Source organism: Mercurialis annua, linkage group LG1-X (genome assembly GCF_937616625.2).
Source record: "Mercurialis annua linkage group LG1-X, ddMerAnnu1.2, whole genome shotgun sequence".
NCBI classification, from domain to species: Eukaryota; Viridiplantae; Streptophyta; class Magnoliopsida; order Malpighiales; family Euphorbiaceae; genus Mercurialis; species Mercurialis annua.
Window position 1 is genome coordinate 30,910,349 of NC_065570.1, and position 21,154 is coordinate 30,931,502.

At 33.4% G+C, this 21,154-nt stretch overlaps 1 protein-coding gene across 1 annotated transcript; it reads left to right on the forward strand.

The window, feature by feature from the left end:
• Positions 1-3,769: 3,769 nt before the first annotated feature.
• On the forward strand, positions 3,770-5,584 carry LOC126668030 (uncharacterized). The gene has a single exon (XM_050361230.1). The coding sequence runs from the start codon at positions 3,770-3,772 to the stop codon at positions 5,582-5,584; it is 1,815 nt and encodes a 604-aa protein (XP_050217187.1).
• Positions 5,585-21,154: the final 15,570 nt, after the last annotated feature.

Consider the following 21,154-nt stretch of genomic DNA (forward strand, 5'->3'; position numbering starts at 1 on the left):
TTTGTTACAGGTCTGCCTAAGGAGCAAGGATGATCAAAATTGGCATATGGATAGTGCTTGCTCAAGGCACATGACTGGTGACAAGTCAAAATTCACCAGTATCAAACTAAAGGATAGAGGAACAGTTTGCTTCGGTGATGACAGTAAAGCTAAAATTATCGGAATTGGAGCTATTGGCAAATATCCATCTATTGAAGGTGTCTCTTTAGTGGATGGACTGAAGTACAATCTTTTAAGTGTAAGTCAGCTCTGTGATAAGCAAAACAGAGTCATCTTTGAACCAACTCACTGTGAGGTACAGGATCTACACAATAATAAAACTCTCTTCTTTGGTAAGAGATTTGAAAATGTGTATCTGGTTGATTTCAATGACTCTCCTATCCCTGATATTTGTCTTGCATCTCTTATGGATGAAAGTTGGCTTTGGCATAAAAGATTAGGACATGCTAGTATGCATCTCATTTCTAAACTCTCTAAAAAGGAACTGGTTCGTGGTTTGCCTAAACTGAACTATGAGAAAAACGATGTTTGTGATGCTTGCTTAAAAGGTAAACATGCTAGATCTTCTTTTAAATCCTCTGGTCATATTGCAACTACTAATTGTTTAGAGCTGCTGCATCTTGATTTATTTGGACCAATTACCCCTTCTAGCTTAGGAGGAAAATTCTATGCCCTTGTTGTTATTGATGATCACTCCAGGTACTCGTGGACACTATTTCTAACTCATAAAGATGAAGTTTTTGAGAGATTCGAAGTTCTGTGTAAAAAGCTCCAAAATCAAAAAGGACTCAAAATCATCTCCATTAGAAGTGATCATGGAAAGGAATTTGAAAATAAGAAATTTGAGGATTTCTGCAACTCTCAAGGCATATCTCATAACTACTCTGCTCCCAGAACTCCTCAGCAAAATGGAGTGGTTGAAAGAAAGAATAGGTCTTTGCAAGAAATGGCTCGAACAATGATTAGTGAAGCTAATCTACCAAAGTACTTCTGGGCTGAAGCTGTGAGTACTGCCTGCTACATTCAGAACAGAGCCTTAGTAAGGTCTACTCTGAAAAAGACCCCGTATGAGCTATGGAGAGGAAGAAAACCCAATGTAAGTTACTTCAGAATTTTTGGCTGCATTTGTTATGTTCATAATAACAATAAAACTCATCTTGCAAAATTTGATGCTAAATCTGATGAAGCTATTTTTATGGGTTACTCTGAGCACAGCAAGGCTTATAGGGTTTTTAATAAACGATCTCTTCTTATTGAGGAATCCATGCATGTAGTCTTTAAAGAAACTAACAATCCTCTACCCAGTAGAGATTTGTCTGGAGATGAACTCTTTACAGGTAACAGCAACAACTCAGAAGAGAATCAGCAGCAAAATATCCTGGATGAACAGAACGTAAATCAGGAACAAATTGAAACTGAAGAAACAGAGAACCAGACTAATGAGCAGTCTGATCAAGCTAATTTTCAGAACGAAGCTGTTTCTAACAGCAATGAGGATCTGCCAAGAGAATGGAGATATCACAAGTATCACTCTCAAGAAAATCTTCTTACTAGTCCTTCTCACAAAATGATGACTAGGAGTGAGCTAAAAAAGATGATTGCCAATGTAGCTCACATAGCCTATGTCTCAAAAGTAGAGCCAAACGGAATAGAAGAAGGGCTGAAAGATGAAAACTGGCTTCTAGCTATGCAAGAGGAGCTGAATCAGTTTGAGAGAAATGAAGTGTGGAATCTTGTGCCTCGACCAAGGAACAAAACCATTATTGGAACTAAATGGGTGTTCAGAAACAAACTTGATGATCAAGGCAATGTTGTCAGAAACAAAGCAAGACTTGTGGCTAAAGGTTATAATCAAGCTGAAGGCATTGACTATGATGAAACATTTGCTCCAGTTGCAAGGCTTGAATCCATAAGAATGCTTTGTGCATATGCCAGCTACATGAATTTCAAACTACAGCAAATGGATGTAAAAAGTGCCTTCCTAAATGGTTATCTGAATGAAGAGGTTTTTGTGGAACAACCTCAAGGTTTTGAAAGCTATGAGTTTCCTGATCATGTGTTCAAGCTAAAGAAGGCTCTGTATGGGCTAAAACAAGCTCCTAGAGCATGGTATGAAAGATTAAGCAACTTCATGCTTAAAAATGGTTTTTCCAGAGGGAGAGTTGATAAAACATTATTCATCAAAAAGCAACTCAGAGATATTCTCATTGTACAAATTTATGTGGATGACATAGTTTTTGGATCCACCAAAAATAGCTTGTGCAAAGAATTCTCTGACATGATGAAAAATGAGTTTGAGATGAGCATGATGGGAGAACTTAACTTCTTTCTGGGTCTGCAAATCAAGCAATGCAAGGATGGTACTTTCATTACTCAGTCTAAATATGTCAAAGAACTTCTCAAAAAGTTCAAAATGACCGAAGCTAAAGCTACCAAAATTCCAATGAGTGCCACCTTCAAAGTTGAGAAAGATGAAAAAGGTAAATCAGTTGACTGCAAACTCTATAGAGGTATGATCGGTTCATTACTTTATTTAACTGCCAGTCGACCTGATATTCATTTCAGTGTTTGTGTGTGTGCTAGATTTCAAGCTGATCCTAAAGAGTCTCATATTATTGCTGTAAAAAGAATTCTTAGATATCTTCTAGGTACTCAAGAACTTGGTCTTTGGTATCCAAGAGATATCTCATTTGATCTTGTGGGATATAGTGATGCTGATTTTGCAGGAAGCAAAACAGACAGGAAAAGCACTTCAGGAGCATGTCAATTCCTAGGTCATGCACTAATTTCTTGGTTCAGCAAAAAGCAAACCTCTGTGGCTTTATCCACAGCTGAAGCTGAATATATAGCTGCTGGAAGCTGTGTTGCTCAAATAATCTGGATGAAACAAGAGCTAGAAGATTACAACCTGAGGTACACCAAGATTCCCATTATGTGTGATAACACCAGTGCTATCAATTTGACAAAAAATCCTGTCATGCATTCTAGAACTAAGCATATTGAAATCAGACATCATTTCATTCGTGATCATGTTCAAGCTAATGACATTGAGCTAATTTTTGTTCCAACTGAAAAACAGCTTGCTGATATCTTCACTAAACCCTTAAATGAAGAAACTTTTTGCAGGATTCGTAGAGAGATAGGACTTATGATCCTAGAAAGTTGATTGGTCATGCATCTGCATTTTTTTTCTGCTCAAAATAATATCTTTCCTGTTTTTGGGTTTTAAATGCTTTTTCAGTTTATTTTTGATCTCTTCTAGCAATCAATCTGTGCTACTTCTCTTTTCTGAATTATTTTTTTTTGCATCTTTATAATCTTATCTTTAATAGTTATTATATTAAAAAAAAAAAAAAAAAGGTGTAGCTATTTTTTTAAAAGAGATCAGTTTTGTCATTTGAGCTCAAATAGCAGAAATTTGAAAAATAAATTATCATAAGTTATCTTTTCAAATTTCGAAGCATGCTGGTAAAAAGGGATAAAACTGTTTCTAACGGATCTTTAGCTTCTAGACTTCTCTTTAAAACGGTAATATGTCCTTGCCTCCTATCTCTGCCACGTGGAAAGATCTCCCTTTATTGTGAATATCCTTGATAACACGCAATCTCCACAGGATCAGCTCTTCAAAATTCAAAAAGGAACCACCTTTGGTTTCTTCTTTAAAAAGAAAATCACTTGACTGATTTATTTCTAAAGTTCAAATCCCTTAGAGTTACTCCTCAACACATCGGTCTCACTTGATTCTTGCATCTTCTCTCAACCGACTGCAATGGTTATTAAAGGAAGGAAAAGGGCTGCTGTCATTGAGTCTGATGGGTCTACCTCAAAGACTCCCACTTCGAAAAAGGCAAAAACTGAAGGAGCTAGTTCAGTCAAAAGCAAAGGGTTGAAGGAAGAAGGAGGAATGGCTGTCAACACTTTGATCCGGCCAAAGTTTATAGATTGGAAATTTTTTGGGAAAAAGGACATGCCTTTCAGAGAATGGTTCGAAGTTCAAGGATGGTTAAGCTTTCTAAAGATCAAAGAGGTGATGTATGTTCTGTTGGTGAAAGAATTCTTCTCTACACTCTCTGTGGGAAAAGAAGACAGCTTTAAGGTGACTCTCAAAGGTAAAAGCTTTACCATCACTCTTGATGTTCTTTCAGAAGCTTTTGGAATACCAAACAGAGGAGCTAAAATAGCCAAGAAGAGTGAGATCAAGAAAGCTTCAGACTTTCAGGAGGATCAATTCAAAAAGGAAATCTGTGAAGGAAAAAGAGCTGGGCTTTTAGATGTTTCTTCAGCATCTCTAAGTACAAACTTTCGGGTATTACACAAGTTCATTACTGCTTTCATTGCCCCAAAGTCAGGCTCTCTTGATTATGTGAGTAGTATTGAGCTGTGTTTGATGTGGCACATTGTTAAGAAAAGGAAGTTCAACCTTTGTTACTTGATCATGAACTTGCTCACCAACTCTTCAAAATCTAAAGGTATGCCCTATGCTATGTTGTTAACTGTGTTGTTTGATCATATTGGTGTAAACTTGTCAAAGGCAGTCTCTACTGCTTTGAAGGAGTCAGATGTTATAGGTCAAGGCTTTGTGTCAAAAACAAAGAAATTTAAGGAGTCCAAAGAAATTGAAACAACTCAGTTTGTGGATGATGAAGAGCTGGCAAGTGGTGAAGATAAGACTGAGGAAAAGGAAAAATCAGAAGAGGCATCTGAGAAAGCGGTTAGCTCTGAGGAAAAGGAGGACTCAGAAGAAGAAGCAGAATCCTCAGAAAAAGAGATTTTTGAATCTGCAAAAGGCAAAGATTTGGCTTTGGAGGTTTCTGACTCTATCAATTCAGAGAAGACTGACTCAGAAGACATGGAGACTCTGCAAGAAGCTCTTCAAAAGAAAAGGAATCAAGCCATCCAGATCAAGGCAACTAGTACTCGAATTCCAAAGCTTCCAATCCGAAGAAAAATTGTGTTAACCAAGCATGGTGTTCCAAAAGAAACTGCTCACAGGAAGAAGGATTCAAAAACTCCCTCACAGGAGCTTCCAAGTTACAACATTGATGCCATTATGGAAACTGGGAAAAATACAGAGGAAGCAGACATTGAAACAAAGAAGGACTTTGAGCAGACAACTTTGGGGGACAACACAAAAGGAGAGACTAGCAAAACTAAGAAGACTGTTGAAGCTGCTTCCACTGAGGCTAATATGGACACATCTGAAGCTAAAGCTAGAGCTCTCCTAGCTGACAAATTTCAGATGTTTGATAGAGCTGCAAGGGAAAGCTTGGATTTATGGCTCACTGAGATGAAAAAGGAGCTTCTGAACTTGATGATTCCAACTGCTCCTATCCCTGCCTTATCTCCATTAAAGCAAGTTGAGAAGGAATCAAAAGGTACTGATGTGGTTAGAAGTATCTCTGGAGCTGATCCAGAAACTACTGAGCCTTTGAACATTGATTCTCCTATCTCAAAAGCTGTTCAGTCCAGCATTCCCCCTTCTGTTTCTAAAAGAGCCACCCGTTCATCCACCAAGTTTGAAACCGCAAAGATCTCACCTGGTGAAATAGGTTCCAAGGACAAACCTGCTGTGTTAAAAGATTAATCTAGCTGCTTCTAGATTTTTAGCACTTTTTATCTTCCCTTAAAACTATGCTCTTTATGTTTTGCTAAGATAGCTTATGCTTCATTTTATTTTCCTATCCATGCTATTTTGTTTATTCCCCTTACTCTTTTTGATGTCTGACAAAAAGGGGGAGTAAATACTTGTGCTTTTTCTTTCTTGCTCTTATATATATGAATGCCATTTGCTTGCAGAATTTTCTACATTATCTTTTCAGTATGGCTGTTTCTGCTATAAGTCTTATGTATTCTAACTGATCTTATCCACTTTTTGCTTCTATCAAGATAATTTGATTAAGAGTCTTCGTGCAGTCGTTTTTTAGAAAGAAGTTAAAGAAACTCTTGAAAATTAGTTTAGCACAAATTCAGGGGGAGCTAATTTGAGCAGAGATCAAACTAGTTTTCGAAAATCTGCATCTCATTCATTCATACTGTGATTTACTCCTTGTCTCTTAAATCATTCTACTTGTTCAAAGTTTTGTCATTATCAAAAAGGGGGAGATTGTTGGCTAAAGGTTACCCCTATTTTTGATATAACATAAACTTTAAAGAAGTAAGGCTAATGTGGAGTATTCAGTGGAACTTGAGTAAATGCAGAACCAGGCTCAAGCTAATTCTGGAAGCAGAAGAACAGTCAAAGATCAAGAAAGAACAAAGTATGAACAAGTCTGGATCATCAAGTACAATGGGCCTCAAGAGTTTATAGATTTATCTGTAAAGGTAAATGGGCTAAATAAAGTCATTAAAATTCTGAAGCTCTAGAAAATGTTTTTGATTCTCTTTTGATCAAAACGGTTTTAAAGATTGTGACATCATCAAAATGTCCTTTTCAGTCACATGCACACACAAAGAATAAAAACATTCTCTTGTTTTCTGGTGCAACGGTTTCTTCACAAGCAATCATTTTCTCTTTCCTATTGCTTCTAGAAACTGGATAGGTGGCAAATCTTTAAAGGAATCTTTGAAAATATCTGAGGGCTTTTTGGAGAAAAGGTTTTCTATAAATAGACCATCTTCCTCACCTTTCTCCTTAAGCAAGATTTCTGAGTAAACAATCTTTTCAAAGCTTTTCAATGGAGGTTTTAATGTTTTGCTAAAAGATGCTTTTTACTTTTTGGTTTTAAATCTGAGCTTCATTATTTAATGCTTTACTTAACTCGGTTTACTTAATAGGTTGATTTGTATTCAACGAGTTATTTTTGCATAAACAGTTTTGGTTAAAGGTTTTTGTAAACACCTAGGTGATAAGTTTACTGGGTTTAAGTTTTCTGGATCTTGGTAAAACCAGTGGTTGGGAAATCAGACTAGAACGGGTAGTGTTTAGCTCTGTATTTCAAGGCTGTTGTTTCTTGCCCGTAAAAGAAACTGGATAGTGGAATTCCCAAGAAGTATTGCTTGGGGAGTGGATGTATGCAGTTGCAGAACCACTATAAAAATTCAGTGTTCTTCGTTTACTGCTTATCTGTTTATTTCCAGTTTAGCTTTAATCATACTTGCATTAGCTTTCGAATATTTTTATAAGTTATTTTTATCAAAGTTTTTAATTCTCAATTCACCCCCCCCCCCCTCTTGAGAAGCCATCTGGACCAACAGTTACGGAACAAAACCAACCGTTTCACATTTTTAGCGATTTAAGCCAAACGCTACGAAACAAATCCAACATTTCACCTTTTTAGCGATTGAACCCAAACGTTCACAAACGTTACCAAACAAATCCAAACGTTTCCCCTTTTTAGCCATTTAAGCCAAACGTTTACAAAAATTACGAAAAAAACAAAACGTTTCACCTTTTTAGCGATTTACACCGAACATTTACAAATGTTACGATACAAAACCAACCGTTTCAAACATTACGAAACAAGCATTACGAAACAAATCGATACGTTTACAAACGTTACGAAACAATACTAAATGTTTCACCTTTTCATTGATTTAAGCCAAACGTTTACAAACGTTATGAAACAAAACCAAACATTTCCCCTTTTTAGCGATCTAAGCCAAACGTTACGAAACAAAATCAAATGTTTATGACGTTACGAAACAAACTTTACGAAACAAATCCAAACATTTTGAAAAAAAAAACCAAACTGTAATACCCCGTGTTTGTTTTTACGTTCCGGCGTACTTGTTGTGTAATAATAATAATAATAATAATAATAATAATAATAATAAATAAGAATAATAAGCAAGTACAATATTAAACCTAAAGCCCATGTTGCATATATTTGGCCCATGAAAATGTTGAGTTGGCCAAGCAATAGTGTGCAGAGCTCATACTTGAAGATTGTATATTTTTACTTCCTAATATACACCGTGTTCTGCAACTCTTTTCCTTCCCTAGTTATAAACGTTTCTTACCCTAATTTATTTTCCTTCGTTAACAATAGAACCCTAGCCGACTCCCTTGCTAAAAATCTCTCAAAAACACTTCAATCTCCATTCCTTTTCTATTCATTTGAGATTCGGTATGTAAATCGTTTCATTTGTTATTTCGATACGATATCGTCACATCCGGTTATTAACTCATAACTTCATTGTTCTAGCTTTAATCTGAAAAATCTTTCGACGTTTCATCTCGATACAACAACCTCTTCGATCCTTACGTATTACATATCAATTTGGTACGTTGAATCTCTTCGTTTTTATGTCGTTCGGTTCACCGTTTACTATACGTGTTGTGGTTGCTGTTCTTGTTGAATTCTGTTGTCTCCGTTGATATTGTTACTTCTGTGTTTAGGAGTAATTGTTTAATGATTAGTTTTTACTTGAGAACATGTCTAGCTGTCTTTGATATCTTGAATTGAATAGTTATTTTGCAGTCTAAATTTAGTTACTGTGTAGATTGTTTTCAAATATTATATGATGTGTTATGGTTTCAGCTCCTCTTGTTAATGTTGTTGCATGGTTAATCTTTCTTATGCCTTTGAATATGGAATTTTGATAATTCCATACAATAATGAAATCTCATAAATTGAAATGGTTACTGTGAAGTGGAGTACATTGTTTGATTTATAATCCTATCCTTGGTTCGGTTTCGATAGGATTGTTATGTAGTTTGAAGTTTGATTATTGAGTGATTAACTTGAATTTTGGTTTGTATTCATGTGTGATATGGTTACTGCTAAGAGTTAGAATATTATTGTTTGGTTAATGTTGGCGGGAAAGGTTAATAATTCCACTTTGGGTTTTTAATTGTCCACTGTTTCAAATATTATGGCTAATATCTCTTAATTTTTTCTTTGGTTGGCTTTTACTTTGAGTAATCAAAGATGGTAATTTGTTCTTTTTGTCGATATTGAATCATTATGGAAATGAGGTGGTTGCTTTGTTCATATTAACTACACTTAATAAAATAATTAATGGTCAATCCGATTTTATTAATTGGTTAAATATTGTTGTCAAAACCGAACCTTCAATGATCGTTTTAATTTATAAATTGTTAATTCGATTATTATTTAAAGTGTTTGATAATTTTAATCAGAAAATAATAAATAAATTTTATGTTCGCATAATTACTTGGGTAATTATGATTCATTTTAAATTTTGGCTTGATATGCCAATTTGGCTAAATTACAATTTAACTTTTAAATTATTCTTAACAAATTTTAGTTAAGTAATTGACGGTAATTAGTGGTCAATTTATTTAAGATATTGAGTTCCGTTTTAATTAATGATTGTTATTTTATCAAATTATTATTTTGGGATTATAAACTATGGTTTATATTTTTGATAAAATATTTGGGCCGGGTTAGACTTGGGTCACCCGACAAGTGAGGTTAGCTTGATAGTTATTGGTAACTCGGCTAACCCACTATTTGGAAATTAATTATTATTTATAGATTTTTAAATAATATTTGTAAATTGGATTTTAAAGCGAGAACTCAATAGACTTGTCTTAATTGAGCGTTTCTACCTATTGGGTATCTTTGTGTTGTTCTGGATTGTTTTATTCCGACGTGTTATTTGTGCTAGTCCTATGTGGTGTCTAGTACTCTCTAGAGTTAGGGTCTGTTTTTAATAATTATTTTATTTGTCTAGACCCGTTTACTGTTCGTGCTTCAGGGGCGAATCAGGATTAGTTGCTTGCCGGTTATCACGTGGATTAGCAAGCAGTGAGTTTGTACTTACTATTTACCGCTTTATTAAGTAAATTGTTATTTTAAATATTAAATATATATACTGTACGTATATTTTGAACTGTTTTTATATTATGGCTCTTAGTTGGAACATGCTGCCTAATGGGCATCATTAGGAATGTGTGCGCACCGGTAATGATCTGGGTATGGTATTTATGGTAATATGGTAGCTCGGTGTGAGCATAGCTCTCGGGACAAAATAGAGTAACTCGGTGTAGCACAGCTCTCGGGACTCTAGATATGGTAAAAGTGTGGTCAGTGGTAACCCGGTGTAGCTCAGCTCTCGGGACCAGACCTATTGGATTATGTTTATTATTTAGAATTGTGGATTAGGGTTCCAACTATTATTCGTAATATCATTATTAAATGTTTTAAACGGTTTTAAAGGTTTTCCACTTAATAAATGTAGATAGTGGTATTAACTCATCTCAGTATATCTGACCCCGTTGTTTTCCCAATTTTTCCCTGGGTTATGATCTGAGAGAGTCTGGTGATCTCCGCATTTACTTTTCTTCGGAGGTTTCATTTATTTTTGATAAACTGTAAAACTGTTTTATTATTAGACCGCAGTAGTAACCAGACATCTTTATTATTATTATATACTTTGTCGGCTTGGTTCGACTGGTTATATTGCTTTGGCATGTTATATTATTTACATTGGTTTATGATAAATCTATTTTAGACTCGGAATTGGATAAGTATGTTATATTAACTGTTGAATATTATAACTGCTAGATTTAGGCTGAAGTCTCGGTTGCTCCTGAGCATTGGTTTTCTGCAGGTTTATGTGTTTATATGATAAATGAAAGGCTAGCTACGGGTTTTGGTACTACATTACACATACCCTAGAGCCGATTGCGATTCATGAAAATGGGTCATGACACAAACGTCTCACCTTTTTAGCGATTTAAGCCAAACGTTTACAAACGTTACGAAACAAAACCAATCGTTTCACCTTTTTAGCGATTTAAGCCATACGTTTACAAACGTTACGAAACAAATCCAAACGTTTCCCCTTTTTAGCAATTTTAGCCAAACGTTTACAAACGTTTCGAAACAAATCCAAACGTTTCATCTTTTTAGCGATTTAATCAAAACGTTACGAAACAAAACCAATAATTTCACCTTTTTAGCGATTTAAGCTAAACGTTTACAAATGATACGAAATAAAATTAAAAGTCTAAAACTTTACAAAACAAATCCAAACTTTTATAAACGTTTCAAAATAACACCAAACGTTTCCCCATTTTAGCGATTGAAGTCAAACGTTTATAAACATTACGAAACAAAACCAAACATTTATAAACGTTACGAAACAAATCCAAACGTTTTACATTTTTAGTGATTTAAGCAAAACGTTTACAAACGTTACGAAACAAATCCAAACGTTTCTCCTTTTTAGTGATTGAAGCCAAACGTTTACAAACGTTACAAAACAAATCCGAACGTTTCGAAACAAACCCAAACATTTAAAATGTTACGAAACAAATCCAACCGTTTCACCTTTTTACCGATTTAAGCCGAATGTTTACAAAGGTTACGAAAAAAAACCAAACGTTTCACCTTTTTTGCGATTTAATCCAAACGTTTCGAAACAAATCCAAACGTTTTACCTTCAGCGATTTAAGACAAACGTTTAAAACGTTACAGAACAAATCAAAACGATTCACCTTTTTAGCAATTTTAGCCAAACGTTTACAAAAGTTTTGAAACAAATACAAACGTTTCACCTTTTTAGCGATTTAATCCAAACGTTACGAAACAAAACCAAACATTTCACCTTTTTAGCGATTTAAGCAAAACGTTTACAAATGTTACAAAATAAAATTAAACTTTTAAAACTTTACAAAACAAATCCAAACGTTTACAAACGTTACAAAACAACAGCAAACGTTTCAACATTTTAGCGATTGAAGCCAAACGTTTATAAACATTACGAAACAAAACCAAACGTTTATAAACGTTACGAAACAAATCCAAACGTTTCACATTTTTAGTGATTTAAGCCAAACGTTTACAAACGTTACGAAACAAATCCAAACGTTTCCCCTTTTTAGTGATTAAAGCCAAACGTTTACAAACGATACAAAACAAATCCAAACGTTTCGCAACAAATCCAAACATTTCAAATATTACGAAACAAATCCAACCGTTTCACCTTTTTTAGAGATTTAAGCCGAACGTTTACAAAGTATACGAAACAAAACCAAACGTTTCACATTTTTTGCGATTCGAAACAAATCCAAACGTTTCACCTTTAGCGATTTAAGCCAAACGTTACAGAACAAAGCTAAACGTTTCACCTTTTTAGCGATTTTTGCCAAACGTTTACAAACGTTACGAAACAAATCCAAACGTTTCACCTTTAGCAATTTAAGGCAAACGTTTACAAACGTTGCGAAACAAAAACCAAGCGTTTGACCTTTTTAGCAATTTAAGCCAAACGTTTACAAATGTAACGAAACAAATCCAAGCATTTCTCCTTTTTAGCAATTTAAGCCAAACGTTTATAAACGTTACGAAACAAATCCAAGCGTTTCACCTTTTTAGCAATTTAAGCAAAACGATTAGAAACGTTACGAAACAAATCCACGCATTTTACCTATTTAGCAATTTAAGCCAAACGTTTACAAACGGTACAAAAACAATCCAAATGTTTCACCTTTTTGGCGATTTAAGCCAAATATTTACAAACTCAACAAAACCAATTCAAACGTTTCACCTTTTTAGCAAAGTAAGCCAAACGTTTACAAACGTTACGAAACAAATCAATGAATTTCACCTATTTAGCAATTTAAGCCAAATGTTTAAAAACGTTACCAAACAAATCCAAGTGTTTCACCTTTTTAGCAATTTAAGCCAAACGTTTACAAATGCTACGAAAACAAATCCAAACGTTTTACCTTTTTAACGATTTAAGCCAAACTTTTATAAAGATTTTGAAACAAATCCAAATGTTTCAACTTTTTAGCAATTTAAGCCAAACGTTTACAAACGTTACAAATCAAATCCAAGCATTTCACCTTTTTAGTAATTTAAGCCAAACGTTTAAAAAACATTACAAAACAAATCCAAACGTTTAACCTTTCTAGCAAATTAAGCTAGACGTTTACAAACGTTACGAAACAAATCAAAACGTTTCACCTTTTTAGCGATTTAAGCCGAACGTTTACAAACATTACAAAACCAAACCAAATGTTTCACCTTTTTAGTGATTTAAGCCAAACGTTTACAAACGTTACGAAACAAAACCAAGTGTTTCACCTTTTTCGCAATTTAAGCCAAACGTTTACAAAAATCTGAAACAAATCCAAGCGGTTCCACCTTTTTAATTTAAGCCAAAAGTTTACAAACGTTACGAAAAAAATCCAAATGTTTCATCTTTTTAGCGATTTAAGCCAAACGTTGACAAACGGTACGAAAAAAATCCAAATGTTTCCCCTTTTTAGTGATTTAAGACAGACATTTATAAACTCTATGAAACAAATCCAAACTTTTCACCTTTTAAGCAATTTAAGCAAAACATTTATAAAGGTTACGAAACAAATCCAAACGTGTCACTTTTTAGCTATTCAAGCAAAACGTTTACAAACGATACGAAACAAATCCAAATGATTCACCTTTTTAGCGATTTAAGCCAAACATTTACAAACATTACGAAAAAAATCTAAATGTTTCACCTTTTTGGCAATTTAAGCCAAACGTTTACAAACGTTAGGTAACAAATCCAAACGTTTCATCTTTTTAGCGATTTAAGCCAAACGTTTACAAATGTTACGAAACAAATCCAAATGTTTTGCCTTTTTAGCGATTTAAGCCAAACATTTACAAACGTTACTAAACAAAACAAAACATTAAAAACTTTACGAAACAAATCCAAACGTTTCACATTTTTAGATATTTAAGCCAAATGTTTACAAACATTACGAAACAAAACCAACCGTTTCACCTTTTTAGAAATTTAAGCTAAACATTTACAAAGGTTATGAAACAAATACATGCGTTTTACCTTTTTAGCAATTTATGACAAACGCTTATAAACATTACAAAACAAATCCAAGCGTCACACCTTTTTAGCAATTTAGGCCAAACGTTTACAAACGTTAACAAATCCAAACTTTTCACCTTTTTAGCAATTTAAGCCAAACGTTTACAAACGTAGGAAACAAATCCAAACGTTTCACCATTTTAGCGATTTAAGCCAAACGTTTACAAAGGTTACGAAACAAATCCAAATTTTTCACCTATTTAGCAATTTAAGCCAAACGTTTACAAACATTACGAAACAAATCCAAGCGTTTCATTTTATTAGAAATTTATGCAAACGCTTACAAACATTACAAAACAAATCCAAGCGTTTCACCTTTTTAGCAATTTAAGTCAAACGTTTACAAACGTTATGAAACAAATCCACACATTTCACCTTTTTAGAGATTAAAGCCAAACGTTTACAAACGTTACGAAACAAATGCAAATGTTTCACCTTTTTAGCGATTTAAGCCAAAAGTTTACAAACATTGCGAAACAAATGCAAACGTTTCCCCTTTTTAGCGATATAAGCCAAACGTTTACAAACATTAGAAGACAAATGCAAACGTTTCATCTTTTTAGCGATTTAAGCCAAACGTTTATAAACATTACGAATCAAATCCAAACTTTTCCCCTTTTTAGCGATTTAAGCCAAATGTTTACAAACGTTACGAAATAAAACCAAACTTTTCTAACGTTACGAAACGTTAACAAACGTTTCGAAACAAAACCAAGAGTTTCACCTTTTTAGCAATTTAAGCCAAACGTTTACAAACGTTACGAAACAAATCCAAGCGTTTCACCTTTTTAGCAATTTAAGCCGAACGTTTACAAACGTTATGAAACAAATCCAAATGTTTCACCTTTTTAGCTAAGCCAAATGTTTACAAACGTTACGAAAAAATCGAAATGTTTCACCTCTTTAGCGATTTAAGCCAAACGTTTACAACGGTTATGAAACAAATCCAAATGTTTCAAATTATTAGCTAAGTCAAACGAGTACAAACGTTACGAAACAAATCCAAACATTTCACTTTTTGAATGATTGAAGCCAAGCGTTTACAAATGTTACTAAAAAAATCCTAACATTTCGAACCAAATCCAAACGTTTAAAACGTTACGAAACAAAGCCAAACGTTTACAAACGTTACGAAACAAATCCAAGCGTTTCACCTTTATAGTAATTTAAGCCAAACATTTAAAACCCCTACGAAACAAAACCAAACGTTTCACCTTTTTAGCGATTTAAGCCAAACGTTTACAAATGTTACAAAATAAATCCAAGCGTTTTACCTTTTTAGCAATTTAAGCCAAACGTTTACTAACGTTACGGAACAAAACCAAACGTTTCCCATTTTTAGCGATTTAAGCCAAACGTTAACAAACGCTACGAAACAAATCCAAACATTTCACCTTTTTATCGATTGAACCCTAACGTTTACAAACGTTACGAAACAAATCCAAATGTTTCCCCTTTTCAGCCACTTAAGCCAAACGTTTACAAAAATTACGAAACAAAACGAAACGTTTCACCTTTTTAGCGATTTAAGCCGAACGTTTACAAATGTTACGATACAAAACCAAACGTTTAAAACATTACGAAACAAACATTACGAAACAAATCGAAATGTTTACAAATGTTACGAAACAAAACTAAACGTTTCACCTTTTTAGTGATTTAAGCCAAACGTTTACAAACGTTATGAAACAAAAGCAAACGTTTCACCTTTTTAGCGATTTAAGCCAAACGTAACGAAACAAAACCAAATGTTTAAGACGTTACGAATCAAACTTTACGAAACAAATCAAAACATTACAAAACAAAACCAAACGTCTCATCTTTTTAGCGATTTAAGCCAAACGTTTACAAACGTTATGAAACAAAACCAAACGTTTCACCTTTTTAGCGATTTAAGCAATACATTTACAAACATTACAAAACAAATCCAAATGTTTCACCTTTTTAGAAATTTTAGCCAAACGTTTACAAACGTTTCGAAACAAATCCAAACATTTCACCTTTTTAGCGATTTAATCCAAACGTTACGAAACAAAACCAAACATTTCACCTTTTTAGCGATTTAAGCTAAACGTTTACAAATGTTTCGGAACAAAATCAAACGTTTAAAACTTTACAAAATAAATCCAAACGTTTATAAACATTACCAAAACAACACCAAACGTTTCTCCATTTTAGCGATTGAAACCAAACGCTTATAAACATTACGAAACAAAACAAAACGTTTGTAAACGTTACTAAACAAATCCAAACGTTTCACATTTTTAGTGATTTAAGCCAAACGTTTACAAATGTTACGAAACAAATCCAAATGTTTCCCCTTTTTAGTGTTTGAAGCCAAACGTTTACAAACGATACAAAACAAATCCAAACGTTTCGCAACGAATCCAAACATTTAAAATGTTACGAAACAAATCCAACTGTTTCACCTTTTTAGAGATTTAAGCCGAACGTTTGCAAAGGTTACGAAACAAAACCAAACGTTTCTCCTTTTTTGCGATTTAAGTCAAACGTTTACAAAACGTTTCTAAGAAAATCCAAACGTTTCACCTTTAGTGATTTAAGCCAAACGTTTAAAACGTTATAGAACAAATCCAAACGTTTCACCTTTTTAGAGATTTATGCCAAACGTTTACAAACGTTGTGAAACAAATCCAAACGTTTTTCCTTTTTGGCGATTGAAGCCAAACGTTACGAAACAATCCAAACGTATCACATTTTTAGCAATTTAAGGCAAACGTTTACAAACGTTACGAAACAAAAACCAAGAGTTTTACCTTTTTAGCAATTTAAGCCAAACGTTTACAAACATAACGAAACAAATCCAAGCATTACACCTTTTTAGCAATTTAAGCCAAACCTTTGCAAACGTTACGAAACAAATCCAAGCGTTTCACATCTTTAGCAATTTAAGCAAAACGTTTACAAACGTTACGAAACAAATCCAAGCATTTTACCTATGTAGCAATTTAAGCCAAACGTTTACAAACGGTACAAAACAAATCCAAACGTTTCCCCTTTTTGGCGATTTAAGCAAAATATTTACAAACGCTACAAAACAAATTCAAATGTTTCACCTTTTTAGCAATGTAAGCCAAACATTTACAAATGTTACGAAACAAATCAAAGAATTCCACTTATTTAGCAATTTAAGTCAAATGTTTACAAACGTTACCAAACAAATCCAAGCGTTTCACCTTTTTAGCAATTTACGCCAAACGTTTACAAACACTACGAAAACAAATACAAATGTTTCCCCTTTTTAGCGATTTAAGCCAAACTTTTGAAAACGTTTTGAAACAAATCCAAATGTTTCAACTTTCTAGCAATTTAAGCCAAACGTTTACAAACGTTACAAATCAAATCCAAGCATTTCACCTTTTTAGCAATTCAAGCCAAACGTTTGAAAAACATTACAAAATAAATCCAAGTGTTTCACCTTTCTAGCTAATTAAGCCAGACGTTTACAAACGTTATGAAACAAATCCAAACGTTTCACCTTTTTAGCAATTTCAGCCGAACGTTTATAAAAGCTACAAAACAAATCCAAACGTTTCCTCTTTTTAGCAATTTAAGCCACAAGTTTACAAACGTTACAAAACAAATTCAAACGTTTCCCCTTTTTAGTGATTTAAGCCAAACTTTTACAAAGGTTTTGAAACAAATCCAAATGTTTCAACTTTCTAGCAATTTAAGTCAAACGTTTACAAAAGTTACAAATCAAATCCAAGCTTTTAACCTTTTTAGCAATTTAAGCCAAACGTTTGAAAAACATTACAAAACAAATTCAACCGTTTCACCTTTCTAGCAAATTAAGCCAGACGTTTTCAAACGTTACGAAACAAATCCAAACGTTTCACCTTTTAAGCGATTTAAGCCGAACGTTTACAAACATTGCGAAACAAAACCAAATGTTTAATCTTTTTTAGCGATTTAAGCAAAACGTTTACAAACGTTACAAAACAAATCCAAGCGTTTCTCCTTTTTAGCAATTTAAGCCAAACGTATACAAACATTACGAAACAATTCAAAGCGTTTCACCTTTTTAACAATTTAAGCCAAAAGTTTAAAAAGGTTAGGAAACAAATCCAAACGTTTAACCTTTTTAGCGATTTAAGCCAAACGTTTACAAACGATACGAAAGAAATCTAAACGTTTCTCCTTTTTAGCGACTTAAGCCAAATGTTTACAAACGTTACGAAACAAATTAGAATGTTCACCTTTTTAGCAATTTAAGCCAAATGTTTACAAACGTTGCGAAACAAAACCCAATGTTTCACCTTTTCAGCGATTTAAGCCAACCGTTTACAAACGTTACGAACCAAATCCAAACGTTTCACATTTTTAGCGATTTAAGCCAAACGTTTACAAACGTTACGAAACAAAACCAAACGTTTAAAACTTTACGAAACTAATCCAAACGCTTCACATTTTTAGCGATTTAAGCCAAACGTTTACAAACATTACGAAACAAAACCAAGCGTTTCACCTTCTTAGCAATTTAAGACAAACGTTTACAAACGTTTTGAAATAAATACAAGCATTTCACCTTTTTAGCAATTTAAGCCAAGCGTTTATAAATGTTACGAAACAAATCTGAGAGTTTCACCTTTTTTGAAATTTAAGGCAAACGTTTACAAACGTTACGAAACAAAAACCAAGCGTTTCACCTTTTTAGCAATTTAAGCCAAACGTTTACAAACATAACGAAACAATTCCAAGCATTTCACCTTTTTAGCAATTTAAGCCAAACGTTTGCAAACGTTACGAAACAAATCCAAGCGTTTCACCTTTTTAGCAATATAAGCCAAACGTTTAAAACGTTACGAGACAAATCCTAGTGTTTCACCTTTTTAGCGATTTAAGCCAAACGGTAAAATATTAAGAAATAAATCCTAAATTTTTTTAGCGATTTATGCCAAACGTTTAAAACGTTACAGAACAAATCTAAACGTTTCACCTTTTTAGCGATTTATGCCAAACGTTTACAAACAAATCCTAATGTTTCACCTTTTTAGCGATTTAAGCCAAACGTTAAAACGTTACGAAATAAATCCTAATTTTTTTAGCGATTTAAGCCAAACATTTAAAACGTTACAGAACAAATCTAAACGTTTCACCTTTTTAGCGATTTATGCCAAACGTTTACAAACGTTATGAAACAAATCCAAACGTTTACAAACGTTACGAAACAAATCCAAACGTATCATAGTTTTAGCAATTTAAGGCAAACGTTTACAAACGTTACGAAACAAAAACCAAGCGTTTCACCTTTTTAGCAATTTAAGCCAAACGTTTACAAATGTACCGAAACAAATCCAAGCATTTCACCTTTTTAGCAATTTAAGCACAACGTTTACAAACGTTACAAAACAAATCCAAGCGTTTCACCTTTTTAGCAATTTAAGCAAAACAATTAGAAAAGTTACAAAACAAATCCAAGCATTTTACCTATTTAGCAATTTAAGCCAAACGTTTACAAACGGTACAAAAAAATCCAAATGTTTCACCTTTTTGGCGATTTAAGCCAAATATTTACAAACGCTACAAAACCAATTCAAACGTTTCACCTTTTTAGCAATGTAAGCCAAACGTTTACAAAGGGTTTCAAAACAAATCAAAGAATTTCACCTATTTAGCAATTTAAGCCAAATGTTTAAAAACGTTACCAAACAAATCAAAGAGTTTCACCTTTTTAGCAATTTAAGCCAAACGTTTACAAATGCTACGAAAACAAATCCAAACGTTTTACCTTTTTTAACGATTTAAGCCAAACTTTTACAAAGGTTTTGAAAGAAATCCAAATGTTTCAACTTTTTAGCAATTTTAGCCAAACGTTTACAAACGGTACAAATCAAATCCAAGCATTTCACCTTTTTAGCAATTTAAGCCAAACGTTTAAAAAACATTACAAAACAAATCCAAGCGTTTAACCTTTCTAGCAAATTAACCCAGACATTTACAAACGTTACGAAACAAATCAAAACGTTTCACCTTTTTAGCAATTTAAGCCGAACGTTTACAAACATTACAAAACAAAACCAAATGTTTCACCTTTTTAGTGATTTAAACCAAACGTTTACAAACGTTACGAAACAAAACCAAGCGTTTCATCTTTTTAGCAATATAAGCCAAACGTTTACAAAAATTTGAAACAAATCCAAGCGGTTCCACCTTTTTAGCAATTTAAGCAAAACGTTTACATACGTTACGGAAAAAATCCAAATGTTTCACCTTTTTAGCTATTTAAGCCAAACGTTTACAAACGTTACGAAAAAAATCCAAATGTTTCCCCTTTTTAGCGATTTAAGCCAGTCGTTATAAACGCTATGAAACAAATCCAAACTTTTCACCTATTTAGCAATTTAAGTAAAACGTTTAGAAAGGTTACGAAACAAATCCAAACGTGTCACTTTTTAGCGATTTAAGCAAAACGTTTGCAAACGATACGAAACAAATCCAAATGTTTCACCTTTTTAGAGATTTAAGCCAAACGTTTAAAAAAATTACGAAACAAGTCTAAATGTTTCACCTTTTTGGCAATTTAAGCCAAACGTTTACAAACGTTAAGTAACAAATCCAAACGTTTCACCTTTTTAGCGATTTAAGCCAAACGTTACAAATGTTACGAAACAAATCCAAATGTTTCGCCTTTTTAGCGATTTAAGCCAAACATTTACAAACGTTACTAAACAAAACAAAACGTTAAAAACTTTACGAAACAAATCCAAACGTTTCATATTTTTAGATATTTAAGTCAAATGTTTACAAACATTACGAAACAAAATCAACCGTTTCACCTTTTTAGAAATTTAAGCTAAACATTTAAAATGGTTACGAAACAAATACATGCGTTTTACCTTTTTAGCAATTTATGCCAAACGCTTATAAACATTACAAAACAAATCCAAGCGTCACACCTTTTTAGCAATTTAGGCCAAACGTTTACAAACGTTAACAAATTCAAACTTTTCACCTTTTTAGCAATTTAAGCCAAACGTTTACAAAAGTATGAAAAAAATCCAAACGTTTCACCATTTTAGCGATTTAGGCAAACGTTTACAAAGGTTACGAAACAAATCCAAATTTTTCACCTATTTAGCAATTTAAGCCAAACGTTTATAAACATTACGAAATAAATCCAAGCGTTTCATCTTATTAGAAATTTAAGCAAACGCTTACAAACATTACAAAACAAATCCAAGCGTTTCACCTTTTTAGCAATTTAAGCCAAACATTTACAAACGTTACGAAACAAATCCACAAGTTTCACCTTTTTAGAGATTTAAGCCAAACGTTTACGAACGTTACGAAAAAAATGCAAATGTTTCACCTTTTTAGCGATTTAAGCCAAACGTTTACAAACATT

Bases quoted from the DNA above. Each gene is read 5' to 3' on its own strand.
- LOC126668030 (XM_050361230.1), top strand. From the start codon at position 3,770: ATGGTTATTAAAGGAAGGAAAAGGGCTGCTGTCATTGAGTCTGATGGG.